The 15,939-nt window shown below is 45.6% G+C and overlaps 1 protein-coding gene across 2 annotated transcripts in view; it reads right to left on the bottom strand.

Moving 5' to 3' along the window:
* Nucleotides 1–6,232: 6,232 nt before the first annotated feature.
* The window catches only part of LOC138498084 (zinc finger protein 84-like), a 30,768-nt gene continuing 21,061 nt past the window's right edge, over nt 6,233–15,939 (bottom strand). For both annotated transcript variants that reach the window (XM_069621933.1, XM_069621934.1), the window contains one exon: nt 6,233–15,486. In XM_069621933.1, the coding sequence (XP_069478034.1) occupies nt 13,633–15,090 (1,458 nt within the window). In that variant the 5' untranslated portion in view covers nt 15,091–15,486 and the 3' untranslated portion in view covers nt 6,233–13,632. The remainder of the gene's footprint in view (nt 15,487–15,939) is intronic.

The following is a 15,939-nucleotide window of genomic DNA, read 5'->3' as shown; positions in this document are numbered from 1 at the left end:
AGGCTAAAAAGCAGAACCATCAAAGGTGGGAGAGAGGCAGGAGTTCACATATGAAAAGCCCTGGCAGGAGAGTATACCATACTGTTGCAAAGGTGCATATTGACAGGGAAATACACCAGGAGAGTTGGAAGTGAATAAGACACAAGATATAGCCAGCAGGCTGTGTTTGTTTAAGAGACTTGGGAACAAAATCCTTGGCAGGAGAGTACACTAGGTATCCTAACCACACATAAAAAGACAAGTTTGAAGATAAATGTTGCTGTTGACCCATGGGAACGTCAAGAACTGTTCTTCGCACCTGGGAAAGGCGGTCTGACCAATCAGAATCCGCCTTTCCTGGTTGCGATTCTCCCTTCACCGCTTGCAGCGGCTCAAAAAAAAAATAAGCAAAAGGAAATGGCTGCTGCCATTGACATAGAATAGGGACTGGGCCCCTTTTTGGATTACAGCAGCCATTTTTGAACATATTTTCAATGGATGCCGTGATCTGAAAAGGAACCTAGTCTGTCTTCCATTTTAATGGCGGCAACCATTTTTTGTATTTTTTTTTCCTGACGGGAGATGCATTCACACAGAGCGCATCTCTGGTCAGGCAAAACCCTGCAGAAAACTAGCCGCACCCTGGGAAATCCCAGGGTGTGAATAGCTTTCACGCCGCTCTGCCGGAGCGGACATGGCATTTAACGGCCTGCAGCTGAACATTTATAAAACACTCAAGGCGAAAGACATTGGACCTCATTACAACTCTGGCGGTAGCCGTGCCATTAAAAATGGCACGGCTGCTGCCGGAGTTGCATTTTTTCCGGCACCCGCGAATGGGCAAGAACCGGGTCATGCCGAGCTCGGCGGACCAGTATTTGCCCATTTGCGGGTGCCGGAATCAAGGGTGTCCCGATCCCCATTCTGCCCCATAGGGCTGAATGTGGATGGGGACGTCGGATACACTGGCACATTCAGAGTTGTGCCGGTGCATCCGGCGTGCTCTGCTCGCGGGTGCTGTTACACCCGCCAGGAAAAACCTGGCAGGTGAAATGGCACCCGCGAGCAGAGCACGTAGTATGGCGGTCCCGGAACTACGGTACCTGCATGCTTACCGATACCGTAGTGCCCGGACCGCCATGGTTGTAATGAGGCCCATTATCCTTTTCACCTTAGAATTCATTTGTTTAGAGTAGTACTTTGGACACAGGATGGTTTTGATTGGACATTCTGGCATTCTGACACCAACATATCCTTAGTTTTGAGTTTAGGTAGGGAAATTACACTAGTACAGGGACAGCAAGGCCTTTTCCCAGCCCAGATGTGTTATAATAAGTCTTCAGCCAAAATCATGGCTAACTCGTCTCCCAGTACCATTCCCGACGCAAACCCATGCAAAATAAAACACCAGAGTAATCAAAATCCCATACAAAAGAAAGTTCATCCATCGCTTTTGTTCAAAGTGTAAGAAAAGTGGCAGGTCATGCTAGCAAACTTTTATACAAAAGACAGGAAATATAGAATGTGGGTTTAATTCACTCGATTGATTACAACATTTTGGGCCTCATTACGAGGAGGCCGGTAAGGGGTTAACGGCGCTGGTAAAGGTGCCGGAGCCGTTAAATCCTTACCACCCTATTACGAGGTCCGCTCGAGGGAACCACGCAGGACGTCTGGTTTTACCAGACGTCCTGAGCGGGCCCCGCGAGCGGCCCTGCATGCCAACAACGTTCCCATCATTAACGGGCCTGTTGTTAGCATGCTCCCCATTCCCATTGAGCCCTATGGGGGCTCGAATGGGAATGGGGATGGACCAGGTCCAGGTTCCCTGAATGGGGAAATAGCGGGCCCTCCAATGTCGGAATGGCCCGGTATTTCCCCATTCAGGGAACCCGGCCCCAGACCCGAGTTTGGGGGTAGCCATGCCCTTATTAAGTGCATCGCTACCTCCAATCTCGTAATGAGGCCCTTTGTATCAATTTCATTGATTTGTGTGCACTTACCTTAATTTACACCATTTTGTCTTTAATGCCATATCTTCTTTAGCTGAGGGTTAAGGTATTTATTTATTTATAAAAAATGATTGTAAACCAAGCCACATGCCCATGGGCCTCAGAGCGTGCACATACAACGGACAGACACAAGAGAGCATTACAGTAGAACAGTACATCTGAAGTCCGGTAGACGGGAGAGAAAGAGCTGGAGCGATTGGTCAGGTGGTAGGTTAAGAAGAAGTGCCTTCAGCTTTTTCTTAAACTCTACCGTTGTTGGGATAGCTCGAAAGGCTACATTGGAGCAAATTCCAAGCAGTTGAACGCTGAACATTAAAGCTGCGCTCACCAGCCCTAACAAGTTTAAATCTGGGCTTTGCAAGTTTAAGTTGGTTCTTTGACCTGAGAGTACGGGACGGAGGATATGACTGAAGACGGGCTGCAAGATATTTAGGGGCAAGATTGAGGAGACATTTGTGGGTCAGGGTAAGGATTTTATGTGTTATTCTGAGCTTCACTGGCAACCAATGCAGGTCCCGCCTAGACGCACTAATACGAGTTTGTCTTGACAGACTAAGGACTGCGCAAACTGCTCCATTCTGCACAACTTGAAGAGAAGACATATTAGATATCAAACAGCCACTCAGAAGGCTGTAGTCTACTCAAGAATTAATGAGGACTGTAGCATGTGTTGCTGCATTTTCCTGAGTTAGAAATGGTTGGATGTTGCATAAAAGTTTGTTAATCAGGCCACAGGAGTATCTGGTCTGGGCGACATGCCGATTCATAGTGAGCTCGGCATCTAAAACAACACCCAGAGTCTTGACCTTCTTAGCCATGGGAATTGTGGGGCCAAGGATAAGAAAGCTCTTGTATTCAGGCAAAAGCGATTTCAATTTAGATCTAGAGGCGACAATCAGGAGCTCTGTCCTCTTGGCATTCAGTGCAAGAGAATTGGTAGCCATCCAGGCATGGATTGAGGCATAAATAGAGTTACGATTGGCCATCTTCTTGGCATTCAGTGGAAGAGAATTGGTAGCCATCCAGGCATGCATTGAGGCATACATAGAGTTAAGATTGGCCAGGTCCTCAGAGTGGGAGCCAGAAGGTTTTACCACAACCTTGGTGCCTAAGTCGCATACTGAACACCGAGGCTGTCGAGAAGTCTCAGAAAGGGGATGATATACATGATGAATAGAGAGGGGGAGAGACATGACCCCTGCGGGACACCACACGCAATCTGAGTAGGCTTGGAGAAGACCTCACCAATGCTCACTATGGCATTCCGAGGGCCTAGAAAAGAAGAGATCTATCCTCTAACAGTACATGATCAACAAGATCAAAAGCAGAGGACAGATCCAGCAGCATCAATACTGCCGGTTGCCCACGATCAATACTATTTAGGTGGTTTTGGTGCCATGCCCCATTCTGAACCCTGACTGGTGGGCCAGAAGTATTTCATTCTCCTTGACAAAATTCTGAAATTGGATATAGGCCACTTTATCCAACGTTTTTAAAAGAAAGGGAATGTTTGTAATAGGGCGATAGTTATCCACAAGGAAGGGAACGAGATTCTCCTTTTTTAAAAGAGGGGTGACCCAGGCCTCTTTCAGAAATAATGTGACAGACCCCTCGGCAAAGGAGAGGTTAATAAATGTTGTAACCGGGGGGGGGGGGGGGGGGTAGAGCACATCATACATTTAATGAGGAGGCTAGAAACATGGCCCTGGCAGAATGTGGGATTCATCCTGGGAATCATTTGCCAGATGGTGGTTTCAGAGCAGGGAACAAAGGAGAATAAAGAAGAAGTAGGTGTGGGAAGATCCCCTTCCGTACTGCCCATATTAAAAGTAGCCCGGCCATAGCAAGCATCCCTGCTAGACTGAATGCTGGTTTGATGCGTATTAACCTCATTGATAAGAGTCATTAATGGTTTGACACCAGCTTTTGTCTTTCACTGGGGCCTGCACAGATTCAGGCTTACCCTTGAATTCACTTAGAATTGCAAAGAGTTCCTTAGAGCTGTATTTTGCATTCAGAATCCTGTCATTATAAAGGGAGGATTTAGCCGTGATAATGGCGTCCTTGTATTGTTTGCCCCGGATTTTATAGTTGGCCAGAGTCGTTGCTAAAGGGTTATTTCACCAGCAATGTTCAGTGGTCCGTTTCCTGAGCCTGAGTTGCATTATGTTATCATTAAACCAGCCTTCGTGAATGGATTCACTTTTAATGGACCAATCTTTTAGGGGAGCTAACTGATCAGTAACTGCCTCAAGGATATTTGTAATGTGACGAGCTAGCTCATCAGCATTTCCAAAGTCCTCCAAAACACCAAGCTTGTCGCCCAGTAGGAGAGAGAACCTCTCGGGAGTTAAGGACTTCTGGATACGCATACGCACGACAGATCGAGTATTAGTATCAAGTATAGTGGGGGGGTGGTGCTGGAAGAATAATGTCGAATGACAACAGGGAGGGGTCAGACCAAATGTAGGGAGAGATAATCAGATTAGTGAGCACGAGATGATGAACCAGAAGCCAATCAAGGGTATGCCCAGCAATATGAGTGGGGCGTGGGGGAGGACACCATTGGGAGAAACCCATAGTATCAATAATGCACATTAATGAGACAGTGGCAGCATCGGGAGGAGCATCAAACCAGTAATTAAAATCCCCCAACATAAGAACTGGTGTCTGGGACTTAGTGACCTTATTTAATAGGTTTAAGACCTGCTCTTCCATAGAAGGAAGAGCCATCAGGGGTCTATAAATAACAATGATGGTAAGCGACGTGTTATCTGAGATTTTCATTTTCACCAGGAGAGATTCACAATCTGTGGAAGATTCGTGCAAAACTGAGTGAACCCGGAGAGAGTTTTTAAAAATAAAATAGAGCCACTCCACCAGCCCTACTGCTAATACGGTCAGCGCGGAGAAGGGAGTGGCTGTTGGGAACAGCAGGAAGTGCTTCTGACGGTGTAGTTTCATCAAGCCAGGACTCAGTAGTAGCAAGTAAGCCGGGACTGGTGGAAAGCTAAAGATCTGCAATCTCCACACTGTGACGACGCAGAGAACGGGTATTGAGAAGTGCAGCTTGAAGGAGGGGGGCACCTCTAGCAGGGGCTGTAAGTGGGATAGTGGACGGAGGGGCTTGAGAGAGCACAGCCACCTTGGCATCGAGGGGGTAGCAGGGTTCTACCTGTTCAATACCCAAAATGTATAAAGGGTTCATGACAGTAGCCAGCATGGGGGGCTAGTTAGTAGGATAGAGCTAGGCTGTGTCAGAGGCCTCATGGTTGACATCAGAGTGTGAGCTTACGGTGCAACCGGCAGGACTGGTGGAATTAGAGAGCTGGGATGTATGCAAATCGAAGGCCTGTTATCATATATTGCACTGCAAGTCTGGCTTGTCTATTCTTCTGAATATTCCTGACTAAATCTGCATGAGACATTAAAGAGGCGGGAGAAAATGTAAGCCCTACGGAACCTATCGTGGGTAGAGGAAGCATCCAGGGAGAAAGGAAGTTAGTCTGATGCACCCGAAATGCACCGGACACAAACTGGAACTGACCAGACAGTCACGCCTGGAGGCGGGCTAAATATTATGAAGGACTACAATAAAGTGGGAGATGAGGTCCCAAATGAGCGTGCAGCGAGGAAACGATGTTTCAAATCACTCAGGATCTAAAATAGGGTGAAGTTATATGCTAAAATGCAATAAATAAAAAAAGGATAAATGGAGGCAAACGTGGCAAAATAAAATATATAAAACCAATTACAGATTCTAGTGCTAAAACGATAAGGAAACTGCTATTTAGATAAAATACACAGAAGGAAACAAAGTATCATGGAGCGCACGCCATGCAGATTTGAACACCAGCACCTCCTTCTCTTTACCCCACATGCTCCGTCACGACCAGCTCCCTCATAGTAATCCACATTTCCCCCCCTCCACTGACCCTATTACCACCTCATCTTTAACCCACCTCCTGTCAGGACCAGCTCCCTCCATGTTCACCTCTTTCCCACTCCTCCACTGAACCCATTACGACCATCTCTTTACCCCACCTCCTCCATCACAACCTACTTTCTCTCCATGTTCATGACAATAGTGTTTAAAAAGTGGACAGTAACATTCATTCCAGCATAAAACTGGAAACGAGGTGGTCACCCCACTAATTAAAACAAATGAATCACCTCAGTTCCAGGAAGCAGTTCACACAAAAAGTGAAGCCAGAAAAAAAGAGATTTAACACAAATGGAGCTACTACCAACAATTTACATTTAATGTTAACACAGTGACATATTGGCGGAAGTTCAATATTAATTTCATTCAGTGTATGAATCCCGGTGGGAGACTTTTACATTAGACATGTCTGTCTATCCAAGACCAGCTTTATTTTGTAAACATTTATGTCCACTATTCCTTCTTGGAATTTAGAGAACAGCTAGGATACCATTACACCCGCAACTCTTTCAATTCAGACAGAAAGGTACCATTTTATTTCCAAATGTGCAGGAGTTTTATTGTCTCACAACACAGCAAACATTTCTATTCCATTTGCCCTTTCTTCTCTATTCACAAAATGTCACTTTTCTAAAATACATGTCAACATAATTTAATGGAACACTTGACATCTTCTCCGGGCCCTTTACACCAAACCAATTTCTTATAAGATAGTGCTTTAATAGTGGGCATGCACCCTCCCTTGTGTAATCACACCCTCACATGTCGATCCCAGGCTAGGGAACCATCTACTAATCCTAAATGCTCCGACAGAGATAGGCAATAGTGTAATAGACTAGAGGGGATCTGGGGAGAAAAGGAAACTAGTGCTGTAGAACATGCAACATAAAGTGGAAACACTGCAGCATTCAGTGAGGATGGCACTCAAGGTGAGGCATGCATTTCTTAGAATCTGACTTCTGGATTAATATTGGAGATTCCAGTTTTATAGATTCCATGCACCATATTTTCCTTTGTAAAACCGTCTTTGCACATGTGTTGTGCCAAACTTAGTCTAATTAGCCATATGAGATATAGCTTTCTCCAATTTTATTAAGAAGGGCTCCAGATAATTTGAATTTGGGGTATTGTAATCCCTATGTGTTGATGTTGAAAGTAAAATTACATCATGGGGGGTGTACAAATGTAATTCCCAGTAGAGGCATTTCTAATGGATCCCTTCCTGCCACAGATTCCTCATCTACGATATCCATATCCCAGGCCAGCTGTTCTCCGTAAACATTTCTTCCATCAGGGGGCTCAGCACGACTCTGTGTCGGGTCTATCCAAAGCCTCTTTGCAGCCTGCGCCAGAAATGACAGTGAGGCCAGTATAAGTAGTGGAGCGACAGCCCATGACCTCAGTTCCTTTTCCCACACATTCACGCTTCAACGTGTCAGCAGTGTCACGCCATGGACTCTGCGGCTCTGTGAGAATATTTCCCGCTTCCCATCAACACTTTTATGTCAAAAAGTATGACACAATAAGGATGGCGACCAGATCCCATTTGGGTTGGAGCCTATTAGTTATAGAGAGGAGAGGGAATTCCCTGAGGAGTTCTATGGGAGTGGCGAGATGCTGGACTTGGCAGCTGACCTACCAGGGGCCAGCGGTATGGACACTTTCCTGGAGTTGGACATTCTACCAGCACCAACACCAGCTAAACCTCAAACTGCTTTTTAGTGCCTGATGGCAAAGATGGCCGATAACCTGGGTTTCTCTGCGCCGCCCAGGTCCGTAGTGCAATACGAACTGTGCGACATTCTGGAAGATGCACCAAAGAGGCGCTGGTGCCCTTCAATATTGTGGGAGAGGCACCAGTGTTGGACGTGTGGTCGAATCCTGCCTTGGTTGTCCCAATGGGCAGGGATCTTGCATGAAGCAGTGTCATGCACCTTCAGACTCAGCTTTCCTCCCCGACCCACACATCATCTGAAAGCCTGGACCAGGCCACTACGGCAAGCATGAATACATCTACCTTTGCGTTCCTTCCACCGGATAGGGAAACAAAAGGCTGAATGCATGGGGTAAGAAAGTGTTTACATCAGGCAATATAGCGGAGTGAGGCGTGAATGCATCCTGTGCCATGGCAAAGTTGTCCTTTGGCCTCTGGTCGGCTGTAGTCGGTGCGGCAGAGCATGGCGAGATGAAGGAGGGGTTTTTGTCCCTGGTCTCAGACAAGGACGCAGAGTGGCAGATGCTGCAATCTGGCCTATACACAGCGGACTACATGGGCACGTCCATGATCACTAGCATGGTGCCCAAGCACCATTCATGGCGAAGGATGCCCGGGTTTGCCACCGACATCCAGTCAAGGCTGCTAGAAATGCCTTCTGATGGACAGAACTTATTTGGAGCCAAGGCTGATGAGGCCATCCAGGAAGTCCAAACATCTAAGAAGACCACCAAGATATTGGGACTCACAGTTCGGCAGCCTACCATGCTATTCTTGCCACAGAGCAGGGATTTTTGTCCATTTCCCACGTTTGCCCAGAGGTGCTGTGAACAACCTTCCCCGGGAAGAGGCCAAAGCAAATACTTCCAGAGAGGCAAGGGAGAATTTCACACTCAGGAGATATTGCAGGAGCCACTATCCACTCACTCAGGGCACCAAACCTGTGACTGGCTCCAGCACCTGTCACCAGTAGGGAGAACGCTGTCCCTGTTCAGCAGGGAGTGGTCGGAGCCCAGGTCCGAAGCTTGGGCCCAGCAGCACATCAATCAGGAATATTGTCTCCTTTTCTCCAATGCCCACCAGACCACAGTGCATGGGCCCACCCCTCTCTGGACTGCATCCTTCAAGCACCCATGGTTTTCTCCAAGTTGCTTGCAGTGGTAGCGGCTCGACTCAGGAGGGTTGGCATCCATGTCTTTCCCTACCTGGACTAGCTCGTCTGAGCTCGCTCACTGGAGCTAGTGTCAGAGCATGTACAGAGTACATGCACTCTCTTGCACAGTTTGGGCTGCTCCCTGAACTTCGAAAAGTCTTAGGTTCTGCCGTCCCAGTTTCTCCGAGGTGGAGGGGCTATCAATTTCTGGATGGTCAATGTCCTTCAATTACAGACACAAGGCTGAGCCTCTTCCTTCCTGCGCCTTCTGGGCCTCCTGCAGCCTAGTGGTGCAGGAGTCAAGACTGTGCATGAGATTGCTTCAGTGGCTTCTTTATTGCCAATGGTTGCAGTTCTCGGGCCCCATTTGGGGCCTCCTGGGGGTCTTGATTCCGTGGCTCAGGACCTAGCATGGTGGGGCGGGCAAGAATTTGCTGAGGCACGTTGTTTCTGCAACCTTGTCCCAGGTGACGATGGTCACAGATGCATCTGACCGGTTGGGGTGCTCGCTTTTCAGATCTTGCGGTGAGCAGACTGTGGTCTCCCACAGAGTCTCAGGAGCACATCAACTTGCTGGAGTTGGGAGTGATCAGGATGTAAGGAGAAAGACCAGGAGACAACCATAAGCATAGACATTGCAGGGCAGGTTTTAGGGCAATCTGGTAAACTATAGGCCATGTTTGGAGGTCCAAATAGAGTAAAGAAGTCAGAGCATTTTTCGGTAACAGTAGTTTTTTTAAGAATGCATTCTCAATAAAGGATGAGCCTTTTATTTGCGCATATCCCCAAACCTCAGCACTGTATAATGCTGCTGGGGCGGCTTCTTTGTCAAACAATTCCATAGCCGGAGAGATTGCCCCACTGCCATGGCTGCGGAAAAACGACAGAAAACCCTCACTGTATTTAGAAAGATTAATCTTACCTTTCATCATTTGGTCGGCCCAGCCTACTACTTCATTAAGCCTGATCACCAGGTAATCAAACTGCTCAACTTGCTCCAATACACTGCCCTCTATCATTACCCTCAGTTTATGGGACTTGGAGAAAGGGGGCTTTAAAACCATAACCTTGGTTTTACTCGCAAGAAATATCTCAAGCGCTACTACAAGACCCTTGAGGGGTTGTTGCGAGGATTGCTGCATCGTCACTGAAAAAGAGAGTGGGCCACCTCTTGGATGTAATCCTGGGCACGTCCAAGGAACGATTTCATTGATTGGACCCAATATGTGTCATTAAGTTCTACATCTCTCATACTCGAGAGGCTAGGAAGGATGACCAGCTTTTTGTTGGTTACGCTGGTGCTCATGCTGGCAGGGCTGTGACTAAACAGACCCTGCCCAGGTGGAGTATTCTCTGCATCCCAGAATGCTATGATCTGGGTATGAAGGGTGTCTCTGGTCCTGGACATTTTCCAGGCGGCAACGTGGGCGTCTCTGCACACGTTCGCTAAGCATTACTACTTCCGATTCCCGTGCAGGCCAGTATGCCCATTTTGATAGCGCTGTCCTCCAGAGTTGTCTGGTTTAGGTGGTGTCCTTGCTTTCCTCCCTCCTCCAGATTATGTACTGCTTTGGGAGTCTATCATAGATGGGGAATCCGTGGCAGGAAGGAATCAATTAGTAGAAACGTACCTCTTGGTGGTTCCTTCTGATGGATGTTCCTGCCACAGATTCCTCATTGCACTTCCTACCCTCTTGCAGGAAGCTAATACACCATCCATTCTAAAGTACCTCAGCGACAGACTGCTAGGGAAAGAGGGTGGAACTGAGGTCATGTGGCGCGGCACCGCTACTTATACTGTATTTGTATTTAGTATTTTATTGTTTATATAGCGCTTTAATCCAAAGCGCTTTGGTTACAGTTAAACAACAAGAAAACATCAAACATAGAACTAAGAAGCAATAATAATATACATGAATCAAACCCGGAAAACAGCATTTGAGAAGGAAGAGAAAAGGAGGGGGAGGGGAAGGAGAAAAGGGAGAGAGAAAAGGGAGTAAAGAGAGTAGTAGGGAGGGTGGAGATCGTAGGGGAGACAGGGAAAGATAAAGGAACAGGAAGATGGTGTAGGGAGGAGAAAGAAGAGGAGGAAGGGAAAAGGAGTCAGGGAGGGGGGTGAAGAAGTTGTGTTTTCAAGGAGGAACGGAAGGAGGAATAGGTGGAAATGGAGCAGATCGTGAAAGGAAGGGAATTCCAATGTAGGGGGGCAAGGAGCTGAAAGGAGTGGGAACGAGAAGAGGCACAAGGAGGTGAGGGAACAGAGAGTAAAAAGAGATCAGCATAGCGCAGAGCGCGAGAAGGGGTATAGAAAGAGAGGAGAGGAGAGGTAAGGAGGGGCAAGGTCATGAAGAAATGTAAAGACAAGACAAAGGAAGTGAAATTTAAGTTGGGAGTGGAAATGAACTGACCCAGACATATACTGGCCCAGACATCATTTTGGCGCGGGCACATAGAGGTGTCAGACCAATGCGGAGCTGTGCAGCCCCACCTAGCGATGGAAAGGTTTCTAGAGAACAGCTGCACTAGGATATGGATCTCAAACATGAGGAATCCATGGCAGGTCTATCCATCAGAAAAAACATTACTGACAGCTAAGTAATTTGTTAGTTTACTTACATAGAAACAATTGTAGCTCTGTAATTCACACTCCTTTACAACTAGCAATTAATGTAAAATAAAATACATTTTTTACTTTTTAGTTTCTCTAAATATCATGCAGAACTCCCTGCAGACCACCATCCACTGGTACTGCCTGGCTGGCACCACTGGGCTGAACACATTCATGAACCTGAGTGGGAGAAAGCAGGAAGGATGGCACCTATTTGTCCATCGCTTCCAATTTTGCAGTTGGGAGTTTTGCTATGTTTGTGAAGGAAGTAATTGCCCATTCTTGGGGAGTAAATGGTTAATATACTGCTTATCTGTAAGGCTGGTATTAAGAGCTGCCTTTTTAAAAATAAAATAAGAACATCTTTCTCTATGGCACTTATTCACCCTAAGGTGTCGGGGTTCTAACAGCAGGTGGACATAAAAACATAGCAGAATCCAGCAAAATTAAGGAAAGAAACCAGCACAGATGGGTCTTCAGCAAGCATCTGAAGGTCATTTAGCCTGTGGTGGCGTGCAATCTTAGACAGAGGGCATTCCAGATTTAGGGAGCAAACCCCCCCCAAAAAAGGTACATCCCCTCTGCATCTAGATGAATAGATTTAAAGGTACAGGGAGGACAAGGTTGGAAGGATCCAATGCAGAAAGAAGGGATGTTTGCCATAAAAGACACAATGAGCTAGACAAAGCACCTTATACCCAATCTGAGAGGTCACAGGAAGCCAGTGCGATTGTAATGAAAGTGATATGGCCACATTTCTCAATGGATGAAAAAAACAGGTTGACACTTTGTGCCACCTGAAGTTATTCACACATGCTAAGGAGCACAGAAAAAAAAGACATTGCCATAGTAAAATCTAGAAATAATGAGGGTTATAACAACTGACATTAGAGCATGAAGGTTGAGAAGCATCTATACAAGGGCTGGTTGGCTGACTAGCTGAGGCGATGCTATGCTGAGATTCTGTGAGAGGGAGAAGGGGGTGTACACTTTAAGCTTCACCTTTGAGTCATGATCTGGGATATTATTGCAATGGGCTTTGCTTTACTCAATGTGCTTCAAAGTTGTTTTTTTGGGATGATGCAGTGATGTTTTGCTATGCATTTGAACATTATGATGATTTACATTGAAATATATTGCTTGATATAGTGTGATTTGCCATAAGATAGGTTTGACAAGTCTATACAAGCTATCACGTTAGAGGTTACACCTTTGTGATTTTCCTTAAACAGAAGGGATATGGTTGGACAGGACTTGTGTCTGTCAATGGAAAGGCGATTTAAACCCCAGGTGGAGTTGGACAGGGGGGTTATATGCTTTATATATTTGAATATCCACGACTAAAGTGATGTAGATTGACTTGATTACAGAACATGAGACTTGATGCTTACCAGACATTGGAATTCTACGCGAACGTGGAGAGTTGGAATATTGTGTTATTCTAGCGAGAATGTGTAAATAAATACTTCCTTTTTTACAACGTTAGTCATTCTTGGCTCTAAGAGGTTAGTACAGTGAAATGCCAATTGATAACTCTTATGTAATGCATATTATGCCTCTTTCCCTGAAGCCTTTCTGTTTTGTGAAAACCTTCTCTAACCATATATATGTGCAGGAACTGTTGTGGATGTGTTTCAGATCCCAGGAATTTAGTACGTTTTAAGGGTTGTACATTGATAGAGATGTGCAATGGAGTTGGGAAGGGAAACAGATTCTGAGCACCTCAGAAACAACTTTTAGAATCGATGAACCAAGAGCATAATATCAATACTTAAAAAGACGAGGAGACACCCTCTCGGTTCCATTTCAGTAGCTGGTAGCTTCCCTCATGCATAAGAAGGGCGCTAGACCTTAGCTAAGCTGAGAGCTGGGGGGCGGGGTGGGAGCCCTCACCACTGAGTCTTTAAGCTTTTTGAAAATATCAGTGCACATTAATTTGCATGAAGTCCTTATGCAAAGTGTTCCATAGGAAAGTTGCATTAACACAGAAGGTACAGTCTCCCTTCTGAATAATCCAGAAGGGATGCATTTCAAACAGTGATTCAACAATCATAATCAGCCATCATTTGTATTAGTCAACAGGCATGCCAAACTCAGTAGCGTTATAGAAGCACCTCCTTTCTCTCTGAAGCATCTTCAGTTGCAGAAGAGATTTCACCACCTACATGTCCTGTCTCATGGCAGATAAGAACATCCTGTGTACTGAGGTATTCGCCACATTCACTAAGCTGAAATAGACCCAGGTATGCATGTTTTGTCTGGTGCCCAATAAGGTTTCCCACCTGTATGTGTTCTCTTGTGGGGAATAAGTTGTCCCTTTTGAGCAAACTTTTTCCCACATTCAATGCACTCATAAGGTTTCTCGCCTGTATGTGTTCTCTGGTGGCGAATAAGTGGTCCCTTTGTAGCAAACCCTTTCCCACATTCAGTGCACTCATAAGGTTTCTCACCTGTATGTGTTCTCTGGTGGCCAATAAGTGGTCCCTTTGTCGCAAACCCTTTCCCACATTCAGTGCACTCATAAGGTTTCTCACCTGTATGTGTTCTCTGGTGGCAAATAAGTTGTCCCTTTTGAGCAAACTCTTTGCCACATTCAATGCACTCATAAGGTTTCTCTCCTGTATGTGTTCTCTCGTGGACAGTAAGCTCGCATTTTGTAGCAAACCCTTTTCCACATTCAGTGCACTCATTAGGTTTCCCACCTGTATGTGTTCTCTGGCAGAGAGCAAGATTTCCCTTATGAGCAAACCCTTTCCCACATTCAGTGCACTCATAAGGTTTCCCACCTGTATGTGTTCCCTGGTGGCGAATAAGTTGTCCCTTCTGAAAAAACCCTTTCCCACATTCAACGCACTTATAAGGTTTCTCACCTGTATGTGTTCTCTGGTGGCGAATAAGGGGTCCCTTTTGAACAAACCCTTTCCCACACTCAGTGCACTCATAAGGTTTCTCACCTGTATGTGTTCTCTGGTGGATAGCAAGATCTCCCTTATGAGCAAACCCTTTCCCACATTCAGTGCATGCAAAAGGCTTCTCACCTGTATGTGTTCTCTGGTGGCGAATAAGTTGTCCCTTCTGAACAAACCCTTTCCCGCATTCAATGCACTCATACGGTTTCTCACCTGTATGTGTTCTGTGGTGGCGAATAAGTTGTCCCTTTTGAACAAATCCTTTCCCACATTCAGTGCACTCATACGGTTTCTCACCTGTATGTGTTCTCTGGTGGATAGCAAGATATCCCTTATGAGCAAACCCTTTCCTACATTCAGTGCACTCATAAGGTTTCTCACCTGTATGTGTTCTCTGGTGGCGAATAAGTTGTCCCTTCGAAACAAACCCTTTCCCACATTCAGTGCACTCATGAGGTTTCACGCCTGTATGTGTTCTCTGGTGGATAGTAAGCTCACCCTTTGTAGTAAACCCTTTCCCACATTCAGTGCAATGAAAAGGTTTTGCCAGTGTATGTGTTCTCTGGTGGCTAGTAAGCTCGCCCTTTGGAGCAAACCCTTTCCAGCATTCATTGCGCTCATGAGGTTTCTCACCTGTATACATTTGCTGGTGGCACTTAAGTGTATCATGCAAATAGACGCTATTCTCAGATTCAGTGACTGGATACGTTTTTTTACCTATGTCCGCATGTGGGCAAGAAGTATTTTCTTGAGATGGCAATTGTTCCCACATTCTGTGCACGTTTCAAGTTTCTTGCCAGTTTATTTTTGTCAGGTGCCCAATAAGAGGAGCTTTTCACTGAACCTTTTCCCAAATTCAGAGCACAAATGAGAAGTGATTTTCTTACTGCACATAACACATTGTAATTTCCGAGCTAGATAGCCCTCTCCCCAAGGATTGACAGAATGAACAAGCTTGGTTACTGCATGTTACCACAAAGGTGTTGCATGGACGGAAGCCATCATGTATCCAACAAGCTGATCAATCTCAGTTCCTGAATACTCTGAAAAGACAACTGGACCTCAAATTTGCACTCTTCTAAAATGATTGGAAATTGCATATTCCAACAATGAAGCGATAGTCCAGAGAATCGAACAATCACTGTTGCATTTCTGGGGCATCAGTAACCTATTAACATAAAAAGAGATGCACATTATTAGTTTCAACACGTTTACAATCGCAGGCATCACATGTAACAAGAAGTCTCTACTCAGTAGTAGTGATGTTAACTCACGTAGTAATAACGTATATGACATTGAAGTGCCATCTATTGGGGAAAAGCGCTCTAATATGTGGCAGCATAGTGGTGCTCCAATGAGAGCATTTAATGGGACCGAGGTAACAGGCAGCAGGAATACTGCAGTTTATTTTTATTTAGAAAATGTTAGCATCCAAAACATTCTGAGAAAAACTATTTCAAATGGATCTTTTAATCATCAGGAACATGTATATATGTTCTACTATTTTATTTATTCAGAAATGACTTAATTAGTACACGGAAGCTCCCAATTTCAATATACAAATGATAAAGGCAAGAGTTTGCAACCAATTGGACACCTGCTTGACCAGTCCATTAAGTAA

Source organism: Ambystoma mexicanum, chromosome 5q (genome assembly GCF_040938575.1).
Source record: "Ambystoma mexicanum isolate Mex_15411 chromosome 5q, UKY_AmexF1_1, whole genome shotgun sequence".
NCBI classification, from domain to species: Eukaryota; Metazoa; Chordata; class Amphibia; order Caudata; family Ambystomatidae; genus Ambystoma; species Ambystoma mexicanum.
This window is presented reverse-complemented; position numbering and strand designations above follow the sequence as displayed.